The 26,714-nt window shown below is 41.7% G+C and overlaps 2 protein-coding genes across 8 annotated transcripts; both read left to right on the top strand.

Annotated features, from left to right (window-relative positions):
- Nucleotides 1-6,011: 6,011 nt before the first annotated feature.
- On the top strand, nt 6,012-16,646 carry exoc1 (exocyst complex component 1). Of its 4 annotated transcripts, XM_058074238.1 has the most exons (20): nt 6,012-6,095; nt 6,633-6,764; nt 6,876-7,006; nt 7,624-7,783; nt 7,950-7,967; nt 9,123-9,310; nt 9,672-9,899; nt 10,203-10,335; nt 10,773-10,882; nt 11,893-12,042; nt 12,198-12,306; nt 12,794-12,838; nt 13,054-13,217; nt 13,295-13,411; nt 14,070-14,149; nt 14,241-14,469; nt 15,259-15,442; nt 15,517-15,716; nt 15,788-15,982; nt 16,069-16,645. In XM_058074238.1, the coding sequence occupies exons 2-20, from the start codon at nt 6,641-6,643 to the stop codon at nt 16,219-16,221; spliced, it is 2,718 nt and encodes a 905-aa protein (XP_057930221.1). In that variant the 5' UTR covers nt 6,012-6,095; nt 6,633-6,640; the 3' UTR covers nt 16,222-16,645. The 4 variants fall into 4 exon arrangements, with proteins under 4 accessions (XP_057930221.1, XP_057930223.1, XP_057930222.1 ...); XM_058074240.1 differs by lacking the exon at nt 12,794-12,838 and having other exon boundaries at nt 16,069-16,646; XM_058074239.1 differs by lacking the exon at nt 7,950-7,967 and having other exon boundaries at nt 16,069-16,643.
- Nucleotides 16,647-17,367: 721 nt separating this feature from the next.
- LOC131130093 (centrosomal protein of 135 kDa-like) lies at nt 17,368-26,686 on the top strand. Of its 4 annotated transcripts, none has more exons than XM_058074232.1 (24): nt 17,368-18,026; nt 18,096-18,280; nt 18,364-18,531; nt 18,844-18,985; nt 19,061-19,145; nt 19,221-19,349; nt 19,426-19,632; nt 19,708-19,752; nt 20,256-20,406; nt 20,483-20,694; nt 21,156-21,311; nt 21,403-21,543; nt 21,712-21,789; nt 22,028-22,191; nt 22,371-22,486; nt 22,567-22,721; nt 22,804-22,859; nt 22,925-23,093; nt 23,170-23,280; nt 23,370-23,555; nt 24,043-24,252; nt 24,881-25,083; nt 25,158-25,262; nt 26,048-26,686. In XM_058074232.1, exons 1-24 carry the CDS (start codon nt 17,914-17,916, stop codon nt 26,178-26,180), a joined length of 3,420 nt encoding a protein of 1,139 aa, XP_057930215.1. In that variant the 5' UTR covers nt 17,368-17,913; the 3' UTR covers nt 26,181-26,686. The 4 variants fall into 4 exon arrangements, with proteins under 4 accessions (XP_057930215.1, XP_057930218.1, XP_057930214.1 ...); XM_058074235.1 differs by having other exon boundaries at nt 20,483-20,703; nt 21,195-21,311; nt 26,048-26,685; XM_058074231.1 differs by having other exon boundaries at nt 17,369-18,026; nt 20,483-20,703; nt 26,048-26,684.
- Nucleotides 26,687-26,714: the final 28 nt, after the last annotated feature.

The following is a 26,714-nucleotide window of genomic DNA, read 5'->3' as shown; positions in this document are numbered from 1 at the left end:
TCTCCCTCTGCCCGTGTATGTATATTTGAGAGTTGGGAGTCTGGAGTCAGATAAATATGAAGGCGCATCGCTGGACTGCGTCATTGGAGACCCACGCGTGGAAGGAGATGGGATTGGACCAGGAGGGTGTGTTGGGCGTGAAGAAGAGGGAGGCATGTCTTCATGGCATCGCGAGTGACACAACATTAGGTACACCGGTATTAATATCATGACGATGTTTATCATTGTACTTAGAGTTTGCAGTACTGCATCACACGGACTTTAAAAACAAGAGTAAACATATTGTTAAATAAGTGTAGTATTGGGTGGTATCAATCACAAATAAAAATAGTATGATGGTATCAGTGACCCTCTGCCACTATTTTTGAAATCATATTTCAAAATACACTACTTACTGTACACTTTTATTTGTGCTCACAAATAAAACTTTTTCTACACGTACAGAAAAGACCTTTGGCTATTAAAATTGTTCATGAAGTGACAATTAATCATTAATGTGGCATATCAAGATAGATAGATTGTCGCACAGGTTGGCCACAATAAAAGGCCACTCCAAAATGTGCGGTTTAACTGTATGGCTCAGGGGGGGCAGTATCTGGTGTGACTACCATTTGCCTGAAAACTATGTAAAGCTATTCATTCATTTATTCATTTTCTACCGCTTATCCTCACGAGGGTCACGGGGGTGCTGGAGCCTATCCCAGCTGTCTTCAGACAAGAGGCGGAGTACACCCTGGACTGGTCGCCAGCCAATCACAGGGCACATATAGACAAACAACCATTCACACTCACATTCATACCTATGGACAATTTGGAGTCGCCAATTAACCTAACATTTCTCTTTGTTCTATTCTCTTTAAGAGTTTATAAGACCTTGTTTTAAACCTAGGTTTTGCTTCTCTAGGCTATTTTTATTTTGTGGGCAAGGGGGTAAAATGGCTCTTTTCATAGTAAAGGTTGCCGACCCCTGGATTCTACTTTTGAAAATAAAATGCTAATATCCTGTCCACGCTAGTGTTGCTGGAAACACATCTCTTTTGGGTACTAGTTTTTTAATTACACTGATTAGCCATACATCAAACTCTTTCACTTGTGTGTACTGCTTGTCCTTTAAGTAAACACTGTCACAGTTTAGACTTTATAGTATCAGTATTGTAGTATCAAATCACCACAGAGGTTTAACAGCTGATAACGGCAACTGAGAAATCCAAATTTGAGGTTGCGATAGTTGATCATCTTAATAATATAATAGTTGTTAATCTTGTTTGGGGTTTTTTTTCTACCCGTTAACATAATTTTCCCAATCTCCTGTAATGATGTCTGTATTCAGTAGAGTGCAATGTGAAGAAAAAAGACACGCTCCTGTTTTTTATTTTTATTTTAATGCAGTAGCAATGAACAGGAAATGGCTGAATGTACAGTATTTTAGGTCTCGTTACGGATTCCAGATCAGCAACAATGGCGCACTTCCAAGGAGTTCCACACCCTAGTCATCCTCCCACGCTCAACCACACACATCCTCAGGGAGGGACAAAAAAGTCCTAATGACAACTGCTGGATATAGAACTTACATCAGTGGAATCAAGACATGACAACAGTTTGTTCCAGTGTCTTGATCACACTCCCCTTGAGGGCCCCGGGGTTCTTTGGAGGTAATGAAATGTCATGACCTTCAAAAGAGTTGATTATGACTGGGACTTGCATGCACTGTTGGTTTATTTGAGTCAAAACCCAGAGGTGCTCAGGGGGATATTACATTGGCAAGTCGAGATGAAAATACAGTGGTCCCTCGTTTAAAGCGGTTAATTGGTTCCCGCCCTGTGGACACACCCACCAGTTTGTAAAAAACTAACAAAAAGGCTACGGTACACATCTGTCCCAGACATGGGAAGCTGTAACATGTCATTGTTTTAGCTCTCCAAACAAGAAGAAAGCAAGTCACATCCTCCTAAAAAGGCTGTCAATCAGTCAAAGTAGGGCATGCATGAGTTTCCATATTATAGGACATTAAAGCACATGAAGCAGAGCAGCACTTCATCTCCATTGTGAATGTTAAAATGGAATTTGCCACCTTCTGTGTCAATTTGAGGGGAACTCTAATAATCTATCTGAAGATGAAGCCCATCTTGGACCCACGTTATACAATATTATATAATACTAATGTTATTATTGCTGCTAATAATGGACTCATTTTCACATTGACTGATTGTACTCCAGGCACACAAATTCATTTAGACTCATTTTACATGAGCTGTGTTGCAGTATTATGTTACGTTGTAGGAATTATAATTTTTTCATTACAGTGGATCCATGCACATTCCCAATTCCAGCTATTCATTCCAGGTCTTACAGTCACTGTGATGAAGGCTACATTCATTCAGAAGATGTTTTAATGAGCGCCAAATGACGATATGGCCATTGTAACGTCGCTCTTAGGGGCTGACTCAAAAAAATACTCTGTGTTTTATGTATTTCAAGAAAAGCCTGCATTTCAGTGTAGTTAAATCAGTGAAATACTACTGTAATTATTTAATTTATTCCCATAATATAGTGGGAAATATTTTTATCTCATTGGAGTACCACTTTTGTAATCATATTTTTAAAATCTTATCTTTTCACAATTTTGTATATGTTGTTTTTGTAATTATGACCTTTTTCCATCATATTTTGACTTTATTTGCATAATATGACATATTTTTGCACTCTGATTGTCTCATAAATTACATCTTAAAAAATATCTTTATTATTTTTGTTACTAAAATGAAATATTTTTCCCTTGTAATAATATGATTTTATTCTTGTAAAATCGCAACCTTTTTCTTGTTAGGATACAGCATTTTCTCTAAATTTTTCATTTTATTCTTGTAAAACATCTGCTGTTTTTTCTCAATCTCTACTGTTTCTTTCTTTGAAATAATTTTACAAACTTTTTTTCTAATAGTTAAACTCTCTTCTTTATTCCCATAAAATTACTTTTCCCCCGAACTAAGTTTCCAAAAATTACAACATCTTTATATTGTTTCTCATAATATTTCACCTTTTAAAAAAACAAACAAAAAAAACACAATTTTCTTTAATATATTTCCGTGTTGTGCTACTGAAATGACTTTATTTTTCTTCATAATATGACTTTACTCTTTTAAATAAGGTAATGAGAACCCCTTCTCTGACTTTTCTGACATATATCCACAACAAATCCATGGACAACAACGCCATATCTGCTTGTATCCCACTTTTGCTCATCACTGTACACGCTCTTAGGCGCTCTTTTCAGGTCACACACTTGAAATTACATGATTGCTTTAAAACAAAATCCTGCGCACAACCAAGCTCCCGAACGAGCAAAGAGCTCTGCATGAGCCATTGCTCACGTAATCATCCACCGCTATCGTGCTTATACTTCCCTTTTGGAGGACCACCGCACATTTCTTTATGTGCAATTTGGAGAGCGGCGAGTGAAGGCCTCACCTTGGGATGAGGTTATTCAAGTAGGGCATTCACACTAACAATTTTCCCCTCTTGCATAGGAACCAGTCAGGGGGTCACACACTGTATGCAATTGGCAGAGGACTACTTCAATATGGATATGTTTGAAGAGGTTCTCTGTTTGCTACCTTCAAGCATAAAAAAGTGCAACATGAGACTTCAAGTTAATTTGTTAACTTGCATGACAAAGTGACTCCCTTTGAAACACTTGGTCATTTAATAACAAGTATATTGCACAACAAAGCAACAACAGAACCAATGTTGTAATAGCTGCAAGCAGCATTAATAGCGCTGATGAGTTCGTCGTAAACAACAGTCCGGGGATGTGTAACACGCATGAGTTTCACACCCACAGCTGAGTAGCCGTAGTAACGTTTTAAGGCGCATGCAGAGGTAGATAAAGTTGCTAGACGCTGACCAATCATGATATTTCAAATGCAGCTCCTGACATCTTGCAGTGTTCATAAAAAAACAAATTGAAGTTTGCGACGCTGCCATCAGCAGTTGTTAACACAAATGTTTTCTGACGCAGAAGCTTTTGTTTTTACTTGTTTTTGTAGACCACTCGACCCAGAACAGAGTTGTTGATTAGAACATTTACACTAATTAATGTGATAGGTCCTCTCACCTGTATGTTGGTGCAGATAATGTTGCAGATGTAAAAATGTATTTCCCCTTTTGCGCATTAGTGCCACCTTCAGGACAGGAGTTCAAAAGTGGGCTGCACAGCTGTTCCCAGTGGGTCGTGGGTCTTTGCCTGGGGAAAAAAAAAATAATATAATGACCCAATGTCTGTTAATGCATCTCACGTTGTCGTCTGCGTCTTAGCACTATAGCTCAAGTGTTGAAAACAGTCTCTCCAAGATATATGAGAAGTATGAATCGAAAAAATTGTTTCACCATTTGTCATTGAGGAGTGATGAAGGGTCCCCCAGCCAGTTGAGAACCACTAGTTTAAAGAAGGATAGAAGTTGATTTGTTAGTCAGTCTTTGGAAATGTGTGCATAGGTTAAGGTGTAGTATTTTCATAGCCATTTTGCTGCAGATACAATGCGAATCCATCGATGTACTATTTTCCCTTTTTACCATATACGTAGCTTGCAATGAGGCCAAGCAGATTGGAGCTTGCTGTGTGTGGCTGTTCATACCCACTTTGTACATTACATGAGTGGAACATTTATGATGCCTCGGAGGAGGTCTCTTTTCTACTGAGTGCTATTCTAGTTTACATCTCCTTCATTAAATAGCCAGCCCTTCAAAACAGTGCAACTAAGAAGATGAATTCAGTCTGTATACATGCAAATGTGTTCACCTGCATACATATTCCGTGATACAATCTGCAGCCCTACTAAAGGGCTGCACAAAATGCCATCCAGATAGAAAAGTTGTGATTCTGACCGAAATTAGAAAGGCTATTCTGGCGTTCATCACCAGTGTGAATGTCAAATGTAGATTACACAGATGTAATCTGCTTCCACTGATGCTGCAGAGCTGCTCTGAAAAGCCCCTTTTGTTTTCCAGACGTACCTGCACATCATCCTCGGCGCTTGTCAAGACCAGGTTGGGGTGGGCTACCTAGCGGCCGCATAGCAGTTCCCTAAACAGAAAACCTCAAGCATCTGATGCCGAGTGTTGTGATGCAGCGATGTCACTCACCCTGTGGGACCTACATTGTATCTTAATAAGTAAACAACTGCTGTAATCAGGCCAATTTGGGGGTTTTGTTGTATTTGGCGTGAGCAAAGGTGGGCTGACATCAGCCCTGTCAACCTTTTGACATTCAGAAAATTAAAGAGGGGGAACGGCACGGAGGAGTGTGTGAATCATGAGTACGTGATACATGTGGCAAAACAAAAGCGCAATGGAAAGAAACAGTCACATTGACCCAAACACATACATTATGACATCTCTTATATCCATTTAAAAGATAAGTTGAAGTAACAGCTGAGAGGAAAATGAGGAATGGAAGGAAACATTCATTCATTCATTCCTTTTCTATAAAGCTTATCCTCACGAGGGTTGCGGGTATGCTCGAGCCTATCCCAGCTGTGTTCGGGGCGAGAGGTGTGGTACACCCTCGACTGGACTCCAGCCAATCACAGGGCACATATTGACAAACAACCATTCACACTCACATTCATACCTATGGACAATTTTGAGTCAATTAACCTAGCATGTTTTTGGAATGTGGGAAACCGGAGTACATGCTGCAGCTACGAAACACAGTGAAGGCTGTAGTGGACCAAACCATTTCAAGAAGCTATAGGAGGGTGGTTAGTCAATATGGAAGATGACAATGTGGATATTTAACTGTTATTACCAAATATTACAGATTTTTAAATCATATTCTGACTAAAAAAATGCAATCCAAATTTTTACTTATGTGTTCCCTGTCTCTCATGAGCCATTGAAAATGAATGAATGTGCTGTGTATTTTAATTCTTAGATTTGGCTGTTGCGTGTAGCAACAGCGCCCCCGTTGGTTCCAAGCTTAAATGCTGATGACTGTCGTGGTCACGTGACTAAATTTCTTCCAGACCAGGAAGTGGGAAGGCGGTGCTTGCTTATTGAAGAGGTCTAGTGGTGGTTCTAGGATACACTGAAACAAGGTAATGGCTCTTTATTTGTTGAATTAATCCTTGTCAAATGTAGACGTTCGTATGGGGAGCTGATTAATGTTGTGTTATTGTCGCGGTGGTTTTGATTAAAGAACGAGGAGTCGTTAGTGCGTGCAAGCTAGTATTAGCATTGAGCTAGTGAGGATGTTGTCAATGCATTTCGAGATGCCCTTTTACTTGTCCTAACCAAGCGAACTTTGGGCTTCTACGGTCGCGTTTTCACGTCTCTCATATAGATATAAACCCAGGTTCTGACCCTGTTGTCGTCTGGAGGCATAAACGCCGACATTGCTCATCTTTAGTACTGTCATCCCACCTCAGAGACAAGTGGATTTTAAATGACACAATAAAGCGTTAATATGCACTTGAACATTACTGTCTGATGTTCTCCATGATTTCTTTCTGTGAATGTTCTTCTTGCTGTTTTATGTGTTTGTGTTGTCATCAGCAGCAGTTAAGCTAAAATATTTAGTAAAGTTGTATGTATGTATCCATGAATAATGAATGTTTTTCTCTTCTGTCTGACAGCATCCACCATGACGGCCATCAAGCACGCTCTCCAGAGGGACATCTTCACGCCCAACGACGAGCGTCTGCTTGGCATTGTGAACGTGTGCAAGGCAGGAAAGAAGAAGAAGAACTGCTTTTTGTGTGCGACGGGTATGTGGATCATAACAAAAAGTGGAACATTTACAACCTTTGTAAACATGAACCAGAAAGGTTGACTCTCTACTGAAATCTGCTTTTTACTTTGTATTCGTTTTGTTGTAGTTACTACAGAGCGGCCCGTGCAGGTTAAAGTAGTCAAGGTGAAGAAATCAGACAAAGGGGACTTTTACAAACGACAGCTGACATGGGAGCTTCGTGACCTGACGGAAGTGGACGCCAAAGATGCAAGCAAGGTCAGAGAATTGACACCACCTATGCTTGAAAGCGAACATCAACATATAATACATGAACCTTGAAAGACTTACCTTAAAAACTGGTAACTGGTCCATGCCTACTGAGCAGTTCCTGTTTGTTCCTTGACATTTATTACAACATTGATTCTGTTTCAGCTCTGTCTCAATAAAGGTCCAGCCTTTCCACTTTCTCATGCACTCTAAATCATTGTAATATTCATTCATTCATTCATTTTCTACCGCTTTTCCTCACGAGGGTTGCGGGGGGTGCTGGAGCCTATCCCAGCTGTCTTTGGGCAAGAGGCGTGGTACACCCTGGACTGGTCGCCAGCTAATCACAGGGCACATATAGACAAACAACCATTCACACTCACATTCATACCTATGGACAATTTGGAGTCGCCAATTAACTTAGCATGTTTTTGGAATGTGGGAGGAAACCGGAGTACCCCGAGAAAACCCACGCATGCACAGAGATGGCCGAGTGTGGAATTGAACCCTGGTCTCCTAGCTGTGAGGTCTGAGCGCTAACCACTCGACTGCCGTGCCGCCATTATAATGTTAAGTTATGTTAATGTTAAATAGTTATTTTATTTGTTTTTTCTTTTTTTGCTCAGGAAAATCCTGAATTTGACCTTCATTTTGAGAAGGTCTACCGCTGGGTGGCTAGCAGCACTGCAGAGAAGAACTCATTTATCTCCTGCATCTGGAAGCTGAACCAGCGCTACTTGAGGAAGAAGGTGGAGTTTGTCAATGTCAGTTCCCAGCTGCTGGAAGGTGTGCACTCGCCTCTTATTCTCTTTGTCTGATTTGCTGTGTTGTGTTGATTTATAAAAAGGCATGTTTCTGGACTGAGCCGTCAAAGTACTTCTCTGAATTTTGCGTTATGCTCTGGCTTTTAAATATCTTCTCACTTTTTCTCTCTTAAACTTTCTCTGGCCAGAACTTCCTAAAGCGGAAGGTTGGTAGGACTTAACTCCCCCACTCCCCCCTCCCTACTGTTCCCGCCTTTTCATTGTTCTTCATGGCGTCAAACCATTGCCCTCATTATTAGACACTCACCTCCATAACTCCTTGCCACTTAATAACAATGGTTATATGCATTAACTCATACACGTCTAGACCACAACATGTTTGTTTCATAATTGTCTATGTATTTTAACCAAACACTGTTATCAATATTAGGATTTAACAGACTTTAAAACCTTTAATACTGAACATTTTTATATTGTTTTTGTAGCACTTGAATGCGTTTTTTCCCCCAATTCTGTTTTTTTAATTTTCTAAAATTATTATTTTTTCTTTTTGCAGTTATTTTATAACTATAGATTGTGTGTTTACTTGTCTCGGTGAATAAAAGTAATTTAATATACATGCAAAAATTCTTAAATGTAATTATGCAATACATCATTGGACAATTTTGCCCAATTTTTTTGTAACATTTCATTGCTATAGAATTTTTTTAAGCCACTCTTATTGACAGAATGTGAGCAGGAAGCCGGAAGTATGGTGTGTGTTGAAAATGTATTTTGACTGTTGCGATAGCTTGCTGGGTACCCCTTCTATTTGTCTTTTGGTCCTGTCGTCTATTTCCTAAAACTCAACTTTGGAACACACACAGGTGCACCAAACTAAGCTAACCCATCCGGTTTACGCTGACCATTGCTGTATGTTAGCTCATGTTCATGCTTGGTGAAGAGTGTTTTCTTACTTCAGCAGTGGGCTGGTTAGTGTTTGTGAGGATGTGCTGCTATGAATGAGAGGTCTCCTGGGAAATTATTTCCCCACACAAAAATTCCTTCTCACGATTACAGCATTTTCAGGTTTAACAGTAGATTACGTTTTTAATCTACAATTGAGTGCGCGAATCCAAAATTATATGGACCTATTAGTGCTCTATTGTCATCACTGCTGGTAAATGACCAACGTGTGGTGAATGAGTTTGTTTTTATAACACCATTATTCTAAAACTGAAGACAAAAATATCATGAGGTCAGTCACCTCCCTGTCACTGAATGTCTTCACCCGTCCATAAAACATGTCAGTTTATATTGAACTCAACAGAATATTTGCCAATGTTTTGCATGTTTCCTCTCTCTCTTTTTTTTTTTTTTAGAGTCTGTGCCCAGTGGTGAGAGCCAGAGTGTTGCCGGTGGCGATGAGGATGCTCTGGATGACTACCAAGAGTTAAGTGCCCGTGAGGAACAAGACATTGAGAGCATGATGGAGATGTGCGACTATGCCATCTCTAACGCCGAAGCCTTTGCAGAGCAGCTCTCCAGGGAGCTGCAGGTGCTGGATGGGGTGAGTGGAGCAATAAGGTAAACTCAGTGTTTGCATGCATCCTGGAACACCTGGAAAATGACTGATCCTTTTTGAAGTCATGTAAAATGAGAAAATGGTCAAATGTCGTAGAAACCTTGAAGTTATCATGGATAAATAATGTATCCTTCCTATGCCTTGTGTATGAAAACGGTTTCACATGCATGTCTGTTGTCATGTTATTTTCTGGGCACATTAAGGCACATTTCTACATTAAGGCACAGCGTTTCTCTGCTTTGAGCTGCCACAGAGCCCCCCGTGATGCTACCTGCTAAACAAATTTGCATTTCTGCAGTACAGTCAGAAAAGCATATGTGCTCTGTGCTCATCCTTGACTTTACAGGCCAATATCCAGTCCATCATGGCATCAGAGAAACAAGTCAACATCTTGATGCAACTGCTGGACGAGGCCCTGGGTGAGGTGGACACCATTGAAGGCAAGCTGAGCAGCTACGAGGAGATGCTGCAAAGTGTCAAGGAGCAGATGGACCAGATCTCGCAGAGCAACCGCCTTATCCAAATCAGCAACACCAACAACGGCAAACTGCTAGACGAGATACAATTCCTAGTGGTGAGGAATACTTTTTGATTGATGCTAAATTCAGTTGCGGGTGGGCAATTTGATACCAAGGTGACTAAACCTAAACTAAACCTACATGGCTTTTGTTCCCTTCTATGCATCTGTCTATGCTTTCTACTCGTCAGCAGCCATACAATGTTATTATAGCCTAATCACTCTCTAATCTTTTTGTAAATAAAGCAGCTGTGACTAACTATGCAACACAGTGACATGTGTGGATACCCTCATGGAGTTGATGCTAATTGCAGTGTCGCACCATGTTGCTTGGCAACGGTGTCATCTCTCCTGTCGCAGCACAACATGGACCTCTCTAAGGGACACATCAGAGCCCTGCAAGATGGTGACCTGACCTCCCCAAAAGGCATCGAGGCTTGCATCAACGCCGCCGAAGCCCTGTTGCAGTGCATGAATGTAGCACTGCTTCCAGGTATGCTTTTTGGACTTGCCACAAATGAAGAAAATAAATATGAGATGGATAATTCACAAAAATGAGCATATGTCCCGCATTTCACCAAGCATTTTTATTACGGTGTAGTTTCTCAAGGGCCAATACTTGAAAGGAAACTTAAGTGGAGTTTGTGTACAGCTTGTAGCATTCTCTGAGGTTGTCTTAGAAGACGTTTTGCCTCTCGCACAACATAAGGAGTCCAAACACACCTGCCAGATGAAGAAATTGAAGAAGTGTGTTTCCTTGTTTCTAGAGGGCAGTAAAGCTATGCTGCTTTACAAGTTGTACACTGACTACTCAAATGTTTACTGTATAAAAGTTTCATTTACAGGTATATAGTATTGCCCATTTAGAAGATACAATAAAATAGTTGCTGAAATATTAAAGGAGTACTGACTTTTGTTTTGCTTACGTAGGCCATGACAAGCTGATGGCAGTGAAACAGCAGCAGCACCTGTTCACAGAGCTGAGAGACACATTTGCTCGCCGTCTAACCAACCACCTCAACAATGTGTTTGTGCACCAGGTACATTTTTTAAAATATTTTTTCATTGAACATTTCTTAAAAGTAATATTAATATCTTATCCTATATTGTAGCAAACATTGGAGGATGCCCAGTGGGATGCATTGTGGTGCCTGAATATCTAGTTTATTACTTTTACCTAAAATTACTTGAAATGTTCCCTTGCGGGACTAATAAAGGCCTCTTTCTCTTTTTTGCTTCATATTTTTTTAAATGTTAGCCCTTTCTTGTAGGTAATTGCAGTCACTAAGACATTAGAGGCAGTTGTCAGTGTAATACACTGCATTTCTACACCACTGCAAACTCCAACACACAGACTTGTGTACTTGTATTGGATCTCATTAGATAACATATGGTAAGTTACAGAAGTGACTTGCATCAGTGTTGTTGATGTTTAAGGCCTCCATTATCTCGCTCTCTGGTTCTGGACTTCCTGTTTGGTGCTGACTGACTCGGTCTCCTGGACTATCCTTTTTCCTTCCTTCCTGTTATGGATTGTCAATGTGGCTTCCTTTTGAATCATCCCACACTCTTGCTCTGTCTCTGTCAGTTCAACCACTTCAGTCACTTCAAAATGACCATCCCTCACTTCTATAGGTCCTCCTGTCTTTCACTTCCAGTGAGTACCCTCACCGTACCTCCTTCGCTCCCCTGCCTTAGCTCAAGTCTTAACCCCCTCCAGGCAATCCAGGCCTTCCTCCAGTACGAACTGCTATTGCTTGGGATTTGTCTCTAACCGTCTAATAGCCCCTCAGCTCCAACATGGAGTGTCCTTGTCCCTCCTCCTCGTTCTGCAAGTCACTGACTGCTAATATGGAATTGCTTTTGTCTTCAAAAAGGCTCAGGCATGCATTGTGGTGTTGCAGTTGAAGGACAGCAAGACACATACAGTGGGGGTTCACTTAAAATAAAGAATGAATTCTATCAGCAAGTGTTGCAGTGTGATTTTACTAATACTTGTTGTGTGTTATTTGATGTAGTCCTAATGGTCAGATGTCCCTCTGCGATCCAGGGCCACGACCAGAGCTCCACCCTGTCCCAGCACACCGCTGAACTGACCCTGCCCAAACACAGCCCCCTCCACCGGGACCTTCTGCGCTACGCCAAGCTCATGGAGTGGCTGAAGAACACCCACAGGGAGAAGTACGAGGGCCTGTCAAGGGTCAGTGTGCTCACCTCAGTGGTCAAGAACCCTTTTTTAACAAAACCTGTTGACCTACAAATATTTAAATCAACATATCCAATCCACATACTGCACTGTTTTTTGGTTTGTGTGAACAAGTAAAGTGTAAAGGTTGAATCATGTTTTGTTTTCAGACCTATGTGGACTACATGAGTCGACTGTATGAGCGAGAAATCAAAGACTTCTTTGAGATTGCCAAAATAAAAATGGCGGGAACGAGCAAGGAGGCTAAGGGCAAATTTGGTAAGGCGTTGAATGCATTTAATGAAATATGAAGTGTCTTATTGTCTTGTTGAGTTTCTTTTCAAATTGTTTGAAGCACTTGTCTGATAGGGCTGTCACATTAATTGCGTTATTGACTCATTTTGTGACATTTAACTTCAGACTTGTACCTGTGGAGCATAATTAAGTGTTAAGCTTAGTAAAGCTTGTGTCAACAATATATTTCCCCTGTCTGTACAAACTACTTTCATTAACCAGTTGTGATAATCAATGCCTTGCCATGTTAAATGTCTAATATATAAATTGAGCTCTGCTTACTGCACTTCATGTTAAATGAAAAAAAAACCAAACAGAAAGAGGATATGTTGTCTAAAGGTTGGGAGTCACTGCAGTGCACTTCAGCTTGTTGTCCATCTAACACTGAGCCCACCGCCTCCTGTGCTGCATGTACTGCACTAAGCCTAACCTCTCTCTGTCTTTGATGCCTGCCCTTTCTAACTGGCTGCAGCCACACTTCCGCGGAAAGAGAGTGCACTCAAACAGGAGACAGAAAGTAAGTGAAAGAAGAAGTCATTGTCACACACCTTACTCTGTAACTACACTCAAAACCACCCCAGAATAATCTGAAGCCGCTTGCCTTTATGCTTATGTTACATCTTCATAGTAACCACTGAACGCAGCATTCTGATTCAGAGTATAATTAATATTAATGTGAGTTTTTATATGTACTCTGTATGGAGTAATGAACACAATATATTTTGCAATCAGGCCTCCATGGCAGCTCAGGGAAGCTGACAGGTTCCACATCCAGCCTGAACAAGCTGACTGTGCAAGGCTCCAACAGTCGCCGTTCCCAGTCGTCTTCGTTACTTGACATGGGCAACATGTCAGCCTCCGACCTGGATGTGGCCGACCGCACCAAATTTGACAAGGTAGCCCACCACACAGGAGATCTGATGTTCTTGTGTGTGTAGTCATGAACTGGAATGGACGCCGTGTTTGTTTGCAGATCTTTGAGCAGGTTCTCAGCGAACTGGAGCCTTTGTGCCTCGCAGAACAAGACTTCATCAGCAAGTTCTTCAAGCTGCAGCAGCAGCACCCAACTGTATCGCCGCCTCTCGCTCAGGTATCTCAGTGTTCTTATGTTACATAGTCTTGCCCCTCTGGGAAGAATGGTTTCACGAATACTATCAATCATAATTGTGTAGCATTTTATAACTCAAAGCACCGGTGCTGATCATCATCACAGTTTTATTTGGAACTTCTTCACAACAAGACAGTACAGTGTTTTGTTTTTTTTGGAGGGGAAAACTTCACCTTGAAAGGGTGGTATAAAATTTTGCTGTTTGAATTGCAGACCTGCCAACATGTACACATTTTTTGTACATGGCACACATTTTCACCCTTGCATACGCTTGAATGCTTTGCTGCCATCAGGTATGCGTTTTGTGGTTTACAGGTTCTTTGGCTTTTTTTGTTTGAATTTTCAACAACAACAAGTTGTGTTTACACTTATGTGTGTTTTTTCAAGGTTTGGTACAGATTATTTGCATGATATTATTTGCATGAGGGACCATAACGTATTCTATTGGAGGTTCCACTCCAACATAAAAGTTCATCTCTAGCATCTCCTGGTGCCGAATGAAGCACATCCTTGTTCTTTCTGTCTTTATGAAAACATAAACTAGTGAAGCAATAACAGACACTGGCGTGCTTTCATCACTCAGAGGCGTCAGCAAATGTCTTCTAAGATTTGTCATGTTTTATTTCTACTGTCCTGTCAGCCGGAGGCAGAGGAATCGGATGGCAGCACGCCGTCAAGAATGCCTCCCCAGGCAGATCATAGACACTCCTTGTCATCTGAGTGAGTTTGCCGTTAGCTTCAATGCTAAATGTCTCCTGTCGTCACACTTCTGTCGCTCACGCTTCCCCATTTCGTCTCTTGTCTGCCAAAGCAAAGACGTGGTGCGGCTGATGATGAACAAAATTTTCCAGAGCATAGAGACGGAGCTCAACAGCCTCATCGCTCTGGGGGACAAGATTGACAGCTTTCACTCGCTGTACATGCTAGTGAAGATGAGTCACCACGTGTGGACGGCCGAGAACGTGGACCCGGCCTCTTACCTCAGCACCACGCTGGGAAACGTCTTGGTTACCGTTAAGAGGAACTTTGACAAATGCATTGTGAGTATAAGTCCTGAGAGAACCTTATTCCTAAGACCAGGGTTCCAGTTTTGTCGGAATCTCTTTAATTAACAAAGTGACATCAGGTTTCAGTCAGAATTGTGCCAGAATTTATACTGTTTAAGTCCTCACAGTCTGTATCTGTGGATTATCAAAGTAACACAGTTAGAGTAACTATCAGTTATGCAAAGCCTTAACAATAATAATTGTTTTTTTCCCATGCCCACCTTTCTGTAAAAAGTGTCTTCTACTGTTCCATCAACGGCTCATTGAAAAAGTGGGGTTTTCGGCTCCCAGGAAGCTGCGATTTGTTTTGTTGCTTAAATTGATTTGTGACCAAATTACATATGTGTATAATTTAACATGATGTTTGTGTTATTTATATTGATTTATATGCTCCGTGGAACAGATTGCGACAAAGGTCCATCTCAATTCGACAAAAAGTGGCTTATCAATGATTGTGTATATTATTTTTAAATTGATTACCCAATCACAGTTCGCTGCTCACAGTTTTATGAAGAAGTACAGAAGTTCAAAGGAAATTATTCATTCATTTTCTACCACTTAGCCTCACGAGAGTCGCGGGGGGGCTGGCGCCTATCCCAGCTGTCTATTTTGTTTTGTCTATTATTATGTTTTGGCATTGTTCTATGAAAAGCCATTGTGTCTTAAAGTTAAATATCTTACTTCTGCTGAAAGTGACGCAGAAGGAGCAGTAGAGCTGTAATATATGGTTGAGATTGAACATATGACTGATTCAATAACAGAATGTGTATTTCTTCTTCACAGTCTGGTCAGATTAGACAAATGGAGGAGGTGAAGATTTCCAAGAAAAGCAAGGTGGGTATTCTGCCTTTTGTCACCGGCTTTGAAGAGTTTGCAGAGCTTGCTGAAACCATCTTCCGGAATGCGGAACGCCGAGGGGACTTGGATAAAGCTTATGTCAAACTTATCAGAGCAGTCTTCATGAACGGTGAGAACAACAGCGACTGCTGCACTTTTTATTTTTTTTTAGTGGAGGCTCTGATAATGCATTGTCTTCATCAGTGGAGAAGGTGGCCAGTGAAAGCCAGAAGACACCACGGGATGTTGTGATGATGGAGAACTTTCACCACATCTTTTCCACGCTGTCCCGACTGAAGATCTCCTGCCTGGATGCAGAGAGGCGAGATGCCAAGTATAAGTACACTGACCACCTGCAGTCTTATGTCATCAACTCCTTGGGCCAACCTCTGGAGAAACTCAACGTAGGGAGAAATATCGCACAAAAAAACAAGCATTTTGCAAGCAGTGGTTGATTATTATGGCTCCATTGCAGCATTTCTTCGAGGGAGTTGAAGCCCGTGTAGCCCAGGGCATCCGTGAGGAGGAGGTGAGCTACCAGCTGGCCTTTAACAAGCAAGAATTACGCAAGGTCATCAAAGAATACCCTGGCAAAGAGGTGAAAAAGGGACTGGATAACCTTTACAAGAAGGTTGACAAACATTTGTGTGAAGAAGAAAGTCTCCTACAGGTGAGATATTGTCAATACTTTGTCTTTTTAAAGTGACCGTTATTTTTTGTGTGTGTGGTTTTTTTTTCACTGTGCTCTCCCATCAGGTGGTGTGGCACTCCACACAAGACGAGTTCATCCGCCAATACAAACACTTTGAAGATTTAATTGGCAGATGTTATCCTGGATCTGGAATCACTATGGAGTTCACCATTCAGGACATGCTGGAGTATTTCTCCAGTATCGCCCAGTCTCATTAATTTAGCCTTGCTGCCATCCAAGCTGACAAGAACAATGACTCCCTACTGCCACATGCTGGCCGAACAGTTTACTCAGCCGTCAGTTTATTCATTTCAGAGTTTTGCGCACGTGTCTTATTAATTATTAATAAAACTGCACTCCCATCTCAACTTTCTATTTTTTAACTCTTCAATTGTTGATGGAAGTTGTAACTGTATCATTAGTACCACCCTGAACGAAATCTTAAACTGGGAGAATTTTACAAGTATTGACATTTTACACTGGTAGATTTTAACCGGATTTTAAATAGAAGAAATGAGAGCAAGCGGCAAAAAGTAGACTTGGCATTTTATTGAATACCCTTCTCTAACAGATGGTGTCTTGTGGTTAGTCCATCCATCCATTCTTTTTCTATGCTGCTTATCCTCAAAGGGGCACAGGGGTGCGCTGGAGCCTATCCCAGCTGACTTTGGGCGAGAGGCGGGGTACACCTGCTGCATTCCAAGAGGCCTTGGGTGTGCAGTGAACAATCCTGCCACATTCAAAGATGTTAGAAGCACAGGAAGCATCCAGGAGTTTGTGGTAATGCTGGTGCAAAATCTGAATACTGTAGTAGTATACAGTATATATACTTTTAATGGTTTTGTTTAGGAGCTTATCTATGGCTGTGGGACACCGAAGCGAACACGGGCGACGCTGGTGAACACAAACAACATGAACACTTGTGATGGGAATTTCGGCTATTTGAAGAGGGAGTTGTTTTATTTGGCTCGATTTCACTCGAAGAATCGACACTTTCGGCTCGCAACCGGCTCTTCAGATTGTCTTGTGTTGCTAAAATTGATTTCTCACCAAAATACATGGGAAATTATTAAAAAGTCCACTCTGAATTGCAAATTCCCAAGTAGTTATAAAATAACATGAAAACATTGCAGAACAAAATCTGAATAATAAAATGTAATAATGTAAAAAAATGTAATAAAATGTACAAAACAGAACAAGCAGCAGCACAATCCCCCCCAAACCCCCTTACTTGGTGTCAACACACACGACACCACACATGTTGCCCAATTACTTGCGGCCGTAACAGGAACATAAGACGAAAAAACGACGGCTCGTTCACTTGAAACACTCGGCGTAAAGAGTCGTTTTGTTCGCGAACGACCCATCACTAATGCACACCCCCGGTTGTTGTCTTTCATCCATGGTGACGAATCCAAACCTCAGCTAATCGGCGCTCTTTTCAAACTTTTTTCCAACCACTTAAAAAACATAATCTCCCAGTTAATCGAATTTTAATATCGAATCCTAAATACATTATTTGCAAGCACACTCGTTCTGTCGTTATGAGTGCTTCCAAACAAGCCACTTACGCGCGGATAAATGATCGTTGGTGACATTAGCTGTCAGCCAAAACTGCTTCCTTCCGTCTGAGGTTAGTCGGAGACAATGTTGAGATTCTATTCATGACAATTAGGACTTACTGACATGTGCCATGCTATGAACGTTTTTATTGTATGTTTTGAGTGACTAGCAGAAAACGAGTAAAGTATATAGTAACTCGCTACTTCGGACCGTAGCTGCTAGCCAGGGAGCGCTTCTAATGTTAGCCGATGTAGCGAAGTTAGCAAACATTGGCTACATGTTCCCAGTATCCAGTGGTAAAAGACCAGCTGTGGTATATTTTCTCTTGTTAACTTTGGATTAAAGCCATGGAAAGCAGCGTCGAGAGGAAATATGCCAATTTGAGGAAGCGTCTGGATCAGCTCGGCTACAGACACCCTCTTGCAATTGAATCATTGCCATTAGTCGAGAAACTATTCAGGTAAAACATACTCCTGGCGCTCATTATAGTTGTACCCATCTATTTAAATCAATTGCTTCTTTGCTGCAGCGATCTAGTCCACACTACTGAAAGCCTGCGCAATGCAAAACTGTCAGCAGGGAAGATTGAGAAGGAACGTAACTGTGATGTCCTGGAGCCATACAGGACAGATAACGCCCGGCTTGTCAGGGAGAACAATGAACTCCACCTGGAGCTTCTGAAGGTGAATGAGGAGAAGGACCATGCCGACAGGGGTAAGATGTCGTCATTATCAATACTATCCCAGCGTTAGACTATAATTTAATGACCCCATACAATCCTGCCTGCATTGTTCCAGAGCTGATAACCCGCATCAGAAAACTGGAACATGAGACTTGTGACCTGAAGTTTCTGAACAATCAATACATGCACAAGGTCCGCTGCTTGGAGAAGGATGGCAAAGCCAAATCCGAGCGTATCCTGCAGCTCCAGGAGAAGAACTTGCAAGCAGTGGTGCAGACGCCAGGTAGCATCCAATCCATGATGATGATTATGCAGCTGTACTAATAGTGGTCCAGACAGAGCCCAGACCTAAATCCTATTGCAAATCTTTTGGACAGACTTGAAGGCAGGTTGTCCACAGTCTGACATTTAGAACTGCGTATACGTTGTGTGCGTTGTCCCCCATAATTGATTTAATGTTAGAATAACCTGTGTTTTTATTGTTCACTTTTTATATCTTCTGTACATAGAATGAAGTGATGAGGATGGAGCAATATAAACATGACCTAATGAGAAATATACATGGATGTTACATGGCCTGTGACTTGTTTCCTAGGTGGAAGAAAGCGCAGCATCCCTTTCAGGCGTCAGAGAATGCAAACGGATGAGCTCATTCCTCCTCCCACGACCTCGGCTTATCCCGTGCCCCAGCCAGACGACCCATACATAGCCGATCTCTTGCAGTTGGCCGATAGAAGGTTTGCCGTGTATTATTTTTGCTGCCTGTGATTATTGCAAATGTTTTACATAAATGCTTACGCCATTTTGGATAGGATTCTTGAGCTGCAGGAAGAAGTCACAAAAAAACAGTGTGAGCTAGAAGACTCCCATGAACGCACACAACTCCTAAATACTCAAGTAAGCGAACACAGATATGGTTGGTTTATGACTGTATATTGTCATTGAAGGAGCTTTTCCCAACATTTCTTTTAGGTGTCTGAGAGGGACAAAGAGATTGAACGTCTGAATCGTTCACTTCATGGAGGGCGACCTTGTGATGTCATCTCTTTGGAGACTCAGAACATCAGCAATGAGAAACTGATTGCGCAGCTTAACCTTCAAGTGAGTTCGACATTAAAGAATTACGCTGCATTCTTTTGGTGTATGTGTGTGTTAAGTGTATTCTTGTGTTACACAGGTTGAGTACTTGCAAGAGAGCAACAAGATGCTAGAGCAGAAGGTAGAGGGACTGCAGCAGAAGTCCTCCACCAAAGTGGCCGACCTCTCCTTGAAGAATTTTGAACTGTGTCAGGAGCTGACACACATTGACGGCCTGGCCAAGAAGATGGAAATGGACAAGGAGCGGGCCTTGGTAATGGCCGATCAGGAGTTGCAAAGCAACAAAGTGAGCACAATGAGTAGAAATATTAAGCTAGAAAAAGAAACCCCCATGTTAAAGCTTTGTTTTTCTCCTTCATAGGAAGTAATTGAACATTTGGAGGACAACCTTAAAAAAATAAGAGGGGTGAGTGTTTTGTGAAGTATAATTAAAAATAATCCAAGCCCAAAGTGTGCTCTCCTCGGCGCATGTGCAGCACTTAATGATAACTTCATTTTTATACAATGGAAGTTAATTTACAAAAGACTTGAAATAATCCACAATTTCAAAGCCCACGGTACTCTTGCTCATGCACGAGCACATGAGCATGTGCTGCCCAACGTCACATCATTCCACCCACCAGTTACTAATGATAACCATCACCTAGTATAATAGGAATTAATAGAAAGACTCCAAATAATCCACAAAGTCAAAGCCCAAAGTGTGCTCTCTTATGCACAATCAATTCTGCATGTGCAACGCACAAATTATGTAAATAATGCTCCTTTCACCAAGTATTAGTGACTTTCACCTTGTGCACTGAAAATTCATTAGAAATTCTTGAAATAATCCACAAATTCAAAAAATTTGATGCTCAAAATTTTAGATGCTCCCGATTTGATCACCATTCTTAATGTTTCATATCCCAGGAGCTTTCTGAGAGGGAATTTGAGAAGAGTTCTCTGGCTGACCAGCTGGTGGAACTCAGAGGGCAAAATGAGAAACTAGAGGCAATGGTGGACTTCATGGAGACTGAGAAAAGTAGGCTGCAGGACAAAGTGGAGAAGATGATGTCCACCGGTAAATTGCGGTTTGGTGGTGATCTAACTATACAGAGGGAATTCTCCACCTGTATTGATTGACCTGCTGTTTGTAGACAGAGACTTGGTGCTGGAGTTGGAGGCTATGCGAGCCAAACATGGCGTTTGTGGAAGAGATCGCTCCCCGTCACGCCTGGACGCCTTTGTGAAGAGTCTAGAGGAGGAGAGGGATCACTATCGCCACGAGGCTGAACGCTGCAGGAAATTCCAAGGAGCCAGCAGCCCAAGTCGCGGGAGTCCAAACCGAACCAGGAGTCCTTGTCGCAAGGTAATCAGGGTAAGAGGAGATTATTTTTATGTTGGTAAGGTGACTAAGGTGTTGACTCGGCCGCAAATGAATGGAACATAGTGTAAAGCCCCTCTTCCCCCCATGATGGTGATAATACATTTTCACTGACTTGTTATTCATTCAACGAATTACCCAGAAAAACAAATGAGCGTCTAGTCCACTGTCCTGTATATTTACAACCAGTGTTATAAATACACAACATTTTTATGACTCATACTTGTCTTTGTTTTTGGGGAACTAAAAAATTTGATATACATAAGAAGAGCAATTTATCGCAGTGCAGCGTGCCGAGGACATTTTTCCAATGCATCATTTCTGGATTCTGCTCACCATCATGGGCATACTCAGGGCATACTATGAAAGTAAAGATGTAGAGTTGATAGTCCTATTCATTGGTAGTGTCCTTCGTGCAAATTTTGAACTTGCCGACACCTTTTCAGGCAGATGTTGCAGAGTCTGAGTTTCTTGCTTTGGTGAAGGAAAGAGATGAGCTGAAGGCAGCTCTGCTGGACGTGGAGAAGCACACTGAGGACATCCAGACGAAAGTGAAAGCACTCGGTTCTGAAAGAGACCACTTCAAAATGATGTTTTATCAGGTGACCTATAAGGAGCACATGACCCCCTTAATATGTTATCTGAAATGACTTCTTGAAAGCTGATAGGACCTAACACTCTTGTTTTATGTAGACACAAGAGCAGCTGGAAGATGCCCGTGTAAGCTCAAGCACATCTGATGACATCTTGAACTTGAGAGAGGAGCTGAGGCTGGCAGAAAATAAAATCATGCAGGTTAAGGCCGAAAGAGACTTACTGATGGAGGAATTTAAGGTTAATATGCATCTGTCCATCATTATGAATTACAAGATTTACTCATCTTGACCAATTGAAAGACGGTAGCGTTTGTCCAAATGTAATTATTGTGCACATGTAACCTTCCTTAATGTAGCCTTTTTTCAGGTAAAAAAAAAAAAATCTCTCATTGTCATGTTCTTTCAGGTTGGACAGACATCCACAATTCCTGAGGGACGTGGACAGGAAAAGAGGATTCTTGAACTGCAGGATGCCATTCACAGTGTAAGCTTGGTGATGAATACAGAGCTATGTAAAAAAACACCTTTTCTTTTTTGTCAAAGGCATGATGTATAAATCTTTATTGGCTGCCATTGCATGTTTATTTTCTAACGTCTGATTTCACTTCAGGAAAAAAAGATTACTATATTTACTTAAAACTATATCATCGACAGATAATCAGGTGTGTCGTGGAACAAAGATTCGGAAAGGCCTGATCTACTGCATGTGTTTTGTGTTGAAGTTGGAGCAGGAGAACCTAGAGCTGCGTTCACAGCTTTTTGCGTTAAAAGACAGCAAGCGGGACGTGGAGCAACAATTGGATGTTCAGTCTGCTGCCTTGCTTCAGAACGTGGAGGAGGTGGCACACCAGAGGAAAGCAGCTTCCGCCCTCAGGTGTGTCCTTAAGTAGGTTAAATACTGTTATCTCCTCAAATGAGTGAACAGCAGAGCTTCCTCTGCATGATCAGTTAGAAGGCAGTGCCACATTTTTTCGGAAATATGTATTATTTAATCAATTCTTTGATGCAAATTACGAGGGTGGTAATTTGGGCCGTCCTTTTCGCCAAACGTTTGTGTGTTGAAAGGCTACAACAGGAGCAGACGCAACAGTCACTTTCCGACCTCCAACAAGCGCTGTCTGCGAAGACCAATGAGCTGCGCGTTACTCATGAGGAGATGGAAACACTGGAGGAGACAATCGGTACTTTTGCTTTTGATATTTTTGCTACTGCATCGTTTTTTTTAAGATGACTTTAGCCTTTTTTTATTTTTGTCTGCCAGGGGTGCTGACTCAGCAGGTCTCCAAGTACAAGAAGGAAGTGGAGGTTCTTCAGATGTCTTTTGCCGCACTGGATAAGGAGAAAGACACTTTGCAGGATGAGGTGGATGAAAAGACAGAGAAGCTGGTTGTTCTTGAGGAGGAGCTCGCAAAGAAAGTAGCTTGGATTTGTTTTTTTCCCGCATTATCAAACTGCTGTACTGTCATAATTGAACAAAATTGTCATTTTGTTGTTGTAGGAAAAAACCCTTGAAGATGTGAGGCTCACAGTCAGCGTAATGGAGAAATCTCTGGCGTGAGTAGACCCCAAAAGGCATCATTACTCAACCAAGTTTTGGTGACTTATATTTTATGTTACAGTCAGCTGCAGGGGGCACTTAACAGCCGTGAGAGGGAGCTAACCAGTCTGAGGAAACAGTTGGACGACTCTCAGCTGGAGCTGGCAGGACTTCGAAACAGCAAAGAAGTCTTGGTCAGAGAAAAAAAAAGCCTTCGAGATGACCTGTCCACAATGACAAGAGAGAATCAGGTAAAGAACTGAGTTTTATTTGATCCCTCCTGCTCAGAAAACACATTAATTAACCAGCAAGTTTTGTGACATCTAGGCTGTCCACGTGGAAATGGAGGAGGCTTTACGGGAGCGGGATGAGCTAAAGCTGAGTGTCCACTCTTACATTACTAAAGTGTCCAGGATTGAGAACCTCTTGAAGACAAAGGCAAGAGAGAACAGTTAGAGATATGTTCAGAATGTTCCCTGCTCGTAGGGCATTCTGTTGTCAGCTGTCTGTGTTGGGTTGACCCACAGGAGCAGCAAAATTTGGACCTGCTCGAGGGCTTCCGCACAGCCCATAGTGACATGGAGGAACAGAAGCAGAGGTTGCAGCAGATCGAGGACCTCAAGAACTCAATCCGCCTGGAGCTCCTGTCTTCCGACACGGAACGCAGGCACCTCCGTGAAGCTGTCAGCCACAAGGAGCTAGAGATCCAGCAGGTAAGGTGTCATACAACAAGCAGCTGATATAGAGCATGGCAATATTTTAATATTTTATAGCTGAGGTGTCCTTAACCGTGGAGGGCTTCATTTGGAAGCAGACAGAGAATGTTAAACGCATGTTACAACTTAATTTTTCATGAAATCAATATTAATAATAATTTGGAGTGCAAAGTGTAACGGAAACCATTACTCTCTTTGACCATATAGTTCATATCAAGTGTGTTGCACTGAAAATAGCAGCAACAGAACCCGTGTTGTAATAGCGGTAAGGGTTCTAGTTAAACAGAAGTGCGGTGAGTATAACATGCATGAGTCCCCCCCAAAAGAACAGCCCACAACTGAATACTGAACAATTATGATGCTTCAAATAGCTACTTCTACAAAACTCGGGTAGTTCTGTTTGTGAGGACCGTGCACCCGGCGACTGTTTGAATACATTTAGGCATAAAATTGAGCATTTTTGTGTCTTTTGCTGTTTTTCCAGCATGTACAGGCCCTGCAGGCGTACGAGGCACAGGTGTCAACACTCACTCGAGGGATGTCCCGACTTGAGGAAGAGCTACGTAAAGCTCAGGAGGAGAAAGCGGGTCTCGTCTCCGACCTGGCCACTGTCAGGGAGCTCTGCGTCAAACTGGATTCTGGCAAGCAACTCACCGCTCGCCAAGTCACATCCAAGAGCATGGAGCTCGAGAGGGTGGGGGCTGCCTTTCATTTGCTGTTTTCATTTTGGTGCAGGAACGTATGGTGGCAGCTGTTATGGTACATAAAATAAAGTACATTGGTACCTCAGTTTTTGTTATTGAGTTCCAAAAGGTCAGACGAAAAGCGAAATGTATGAAAACCAAAGCAATTTTTCCCCATAGGAAATCATGTAATTCCAACTAATCCGTTCCAGACACCCAAACATAGTAACAAACAGAATAATTGTTTTACAGTCAGAAAATGATCTAAAATAATGATATAAATGATGGATGCATAAGAGGTATAGAAAATGGATGGATAGATGAAACTTACTGTTGATGCAGACTTGTACTTCCTGTACATTGTGGCGAGATGGAATTGACAATGGTGTTTCTCATCCTTCTTTATTAAAGTTGCAACTTTCTTTGGCCCCATGGCAGTTTATTTGGCTGTCTCCAACGCACAGGGTCATTTGTTTGGGCACTCGGTTTTGCAGAACGATACAGTACAAAACAAACAGACTAATTTACATGAAAACAGAGGCAAAATTTGGGTAAAATTGTAAAGGAAAACCGCATCAGACGAAAGCTGGAGTGTACTGAAAGCAGGGTTTGACTGTTGTTTAATATCTTGACCTTCAGGTGGAAGGAGAACTGGAAGACGTTCGGTCAGAGGCTGAACTGCTGAAAAAGCAGCTGGCAAGCGAGAGGCTGATCGTCCGCAACTTAGAGACGCTGCTCTCCAGCAATCGCCAAAAGGAGGTCCAAATCCACCTGACGGCCAGCGAGAAGGAGTCCGAGCTGAAAGTCCTGCGTGATCGGCTCACCCTGGCCGACAACAAGAAGTATGACTTGATTTGGTCTGCAGATTTGAAGTGCTGCACAGACTTGTTAAAAGCATTTTAATTCTGAATTACAGCACCGAGCATTCGAGGGAGGTGTCCAAGCTGTGTGGTAAAGTCTCTCAGCTGCAGACAGAGATGGATGTGCTCAACAGACAGCTGACCTCGGAGCGCTTTGAGCGGTGAGTTTAATGGCTGTTTTATTTACTTTCATAAATCCCAGTGGAACCTTTAAAGCTGAACACCCTATTTTCAAACCTCGAGACTTTCCTGTCCACTCTTCATGTTGCACCAAGTAATGTCATTAACTTCTTTTTACACTTGTATGACGTTAAGAATGCAATAGTAGTTTTTAAAACATTGGCTGTATTGTCAATAAAGGTTTATATCATGGTGACAGCTTAATCCTCTGAGGGGAAAAATTACAGTACTTTTAAGAGAAGTCTGTGAGAAAATCGTTTTCAGCCTTTTAGAGCACACTTGTCCAACTTAAGGCCCAGGGGCCAGATTCAGCCCACCATATTGTTTCATGTGGCCCACAAATCCTGGAAATAATGCATGTCAAAATGACACTTAACACAGAGTATAATTCATGATGATTCATCTGTTTTTAAATGAATTAATCTCAATTATTCACCATTTGTAGCTTTGTCTAAATAGCCCATTTTTACTGTATTTATTCATATTTTGAGTGAACTGAGCTAAAATATAGCCCATCTAGAAATCTATTTGCCTAACACTGGTCTCTTTAGTAGCAGCAGAACATTTGAATCACACTTTATCCGTGTTATTATGAGCAATGAGGGGTTGCGTTCAAAGATATGTAATTAAAAGTAAATGTACATGTTTTCAGTGTATTTTCTGGGATTTCCCTGAACACAAAAATGGAGCAAATTCGTGTTTTAGGAGTGTCCCTGAATGCATCTCGCGTTCTGGTAATAACTGGGTTTTGTCTGTGTGATGCCAGCGAGAGGGCCATGCAGGAGATGCGCAGACGAGGCATGTCTTTGTCTCCCTTGCGGATCTCATCATCTCTCAACGCCTCCACCAGTTCCCAGCATACGTCCCTGAACAGCTCCAGTGACAAGTCTACTAATTAGATGTGGTGGCATAGTTTTGTCATTTCCCGTTGTTCTTCAATAGCACTATAAACCTTGTTGTAACTTGTATTTATTTAGCCTTTAGAATTGTGCTGTATATTATGTGGTTTATGCCCTGTGATTGGCTGGCGACCAGTCCAGGGTGTACCCCGCCTCTCGCCCAAAAGACAGCTGGGATAGGCTCCAGCACCCCTGCGACCCTCGTGAGGAAAAGTGGTAGAAAATGAATGAATGAATGAAGTGGTTTAATGTAAATTGTGGTAGTGCATTATGTCAATACAGCATTGATGGTTGTATTTATGTCAGGATATTTACTTTTATTGAATAAATATCAGCCCATTTGCCATACTTTACATTAAAAGTGATATTAGACATGCATGCATTTTACTCTGAGGTTTATTCATTTAATTCTAAACAAATTATGTGTAAAATATATAGTCTGGCCCCCCGTCCATTTTGTTAAATCAATGTGGCCCGCGAGTCAAAAAGTTTTCCCACCCCTGTTCTGAGTGATGCAGAATTCTAAATATTAAT

This window comes from Doryrhamphus excisus, chromosome 5 (assembly GCF_030265055.1).
Source record: "Doryrhamphus excisus isolate RoL2022-K1 chromosome 5, RoL_Dexc_1.0, whole genome shotgun sequence".
NCBI classification, from domain to species: domain Eukaryota; kingdom Metazoa; phylum Chordata; class Actinopteri; order Syngnathiformes; family Syngnathidae; genus Doryrhamphus; species Doryrhamphus excisus.
This window is presented reverse-complemented; position numbering and strand designations above follow the sequence as displayed.

Excerpts from the sequence above, each read along its gene's own strand:
- exoc1 (XM_058074238.1), top strand. The coding sequence starts at position 6,641 with ATGACGGCCATCAAGCACGCTCTCCAGAGGGACATCTTCACGCCCAAC. Across the intron at positions 12,043-12,197 it reads AGTACGAGGGCCTGTCAAGG|ACCTATGTGGACTACATGAG; the intron begins GTCAGTGTGCTC and ends TTTTGTTTTCAG. Across the intron at positions 15,717-15,787 it reads AACCTCTGGAGAAACTCAAC|CATTTCTTCGAGGGAGTTGA; the intron begins GTAGGGAGAAAT and ends GCTCCATTGCAG.
- LOC131130093 (XM_058074231.1), top strand. The coding sequence starts at position 17,914 with ATGGAAAGCAGCGTCGAGAGGAAATATGCCAATTTGAGGAAGCGTCTG. Across the intron at positions 23,094-23,169 it reads CAATGACAAGAGAGAATCAG|GCTGTCCACGTGGAAATGGA; the intron begins GTAAAGAACTGA and ends TGTGACATCTAG. Across the intron at positions 23,556-24,042 it reads AGGAGCTAGAGATCCAGCAG|CATGTACAGGCCCTGCAGGC; the intron begins GTAAGGTGTCAT and ends CTGTTTTTCCAG.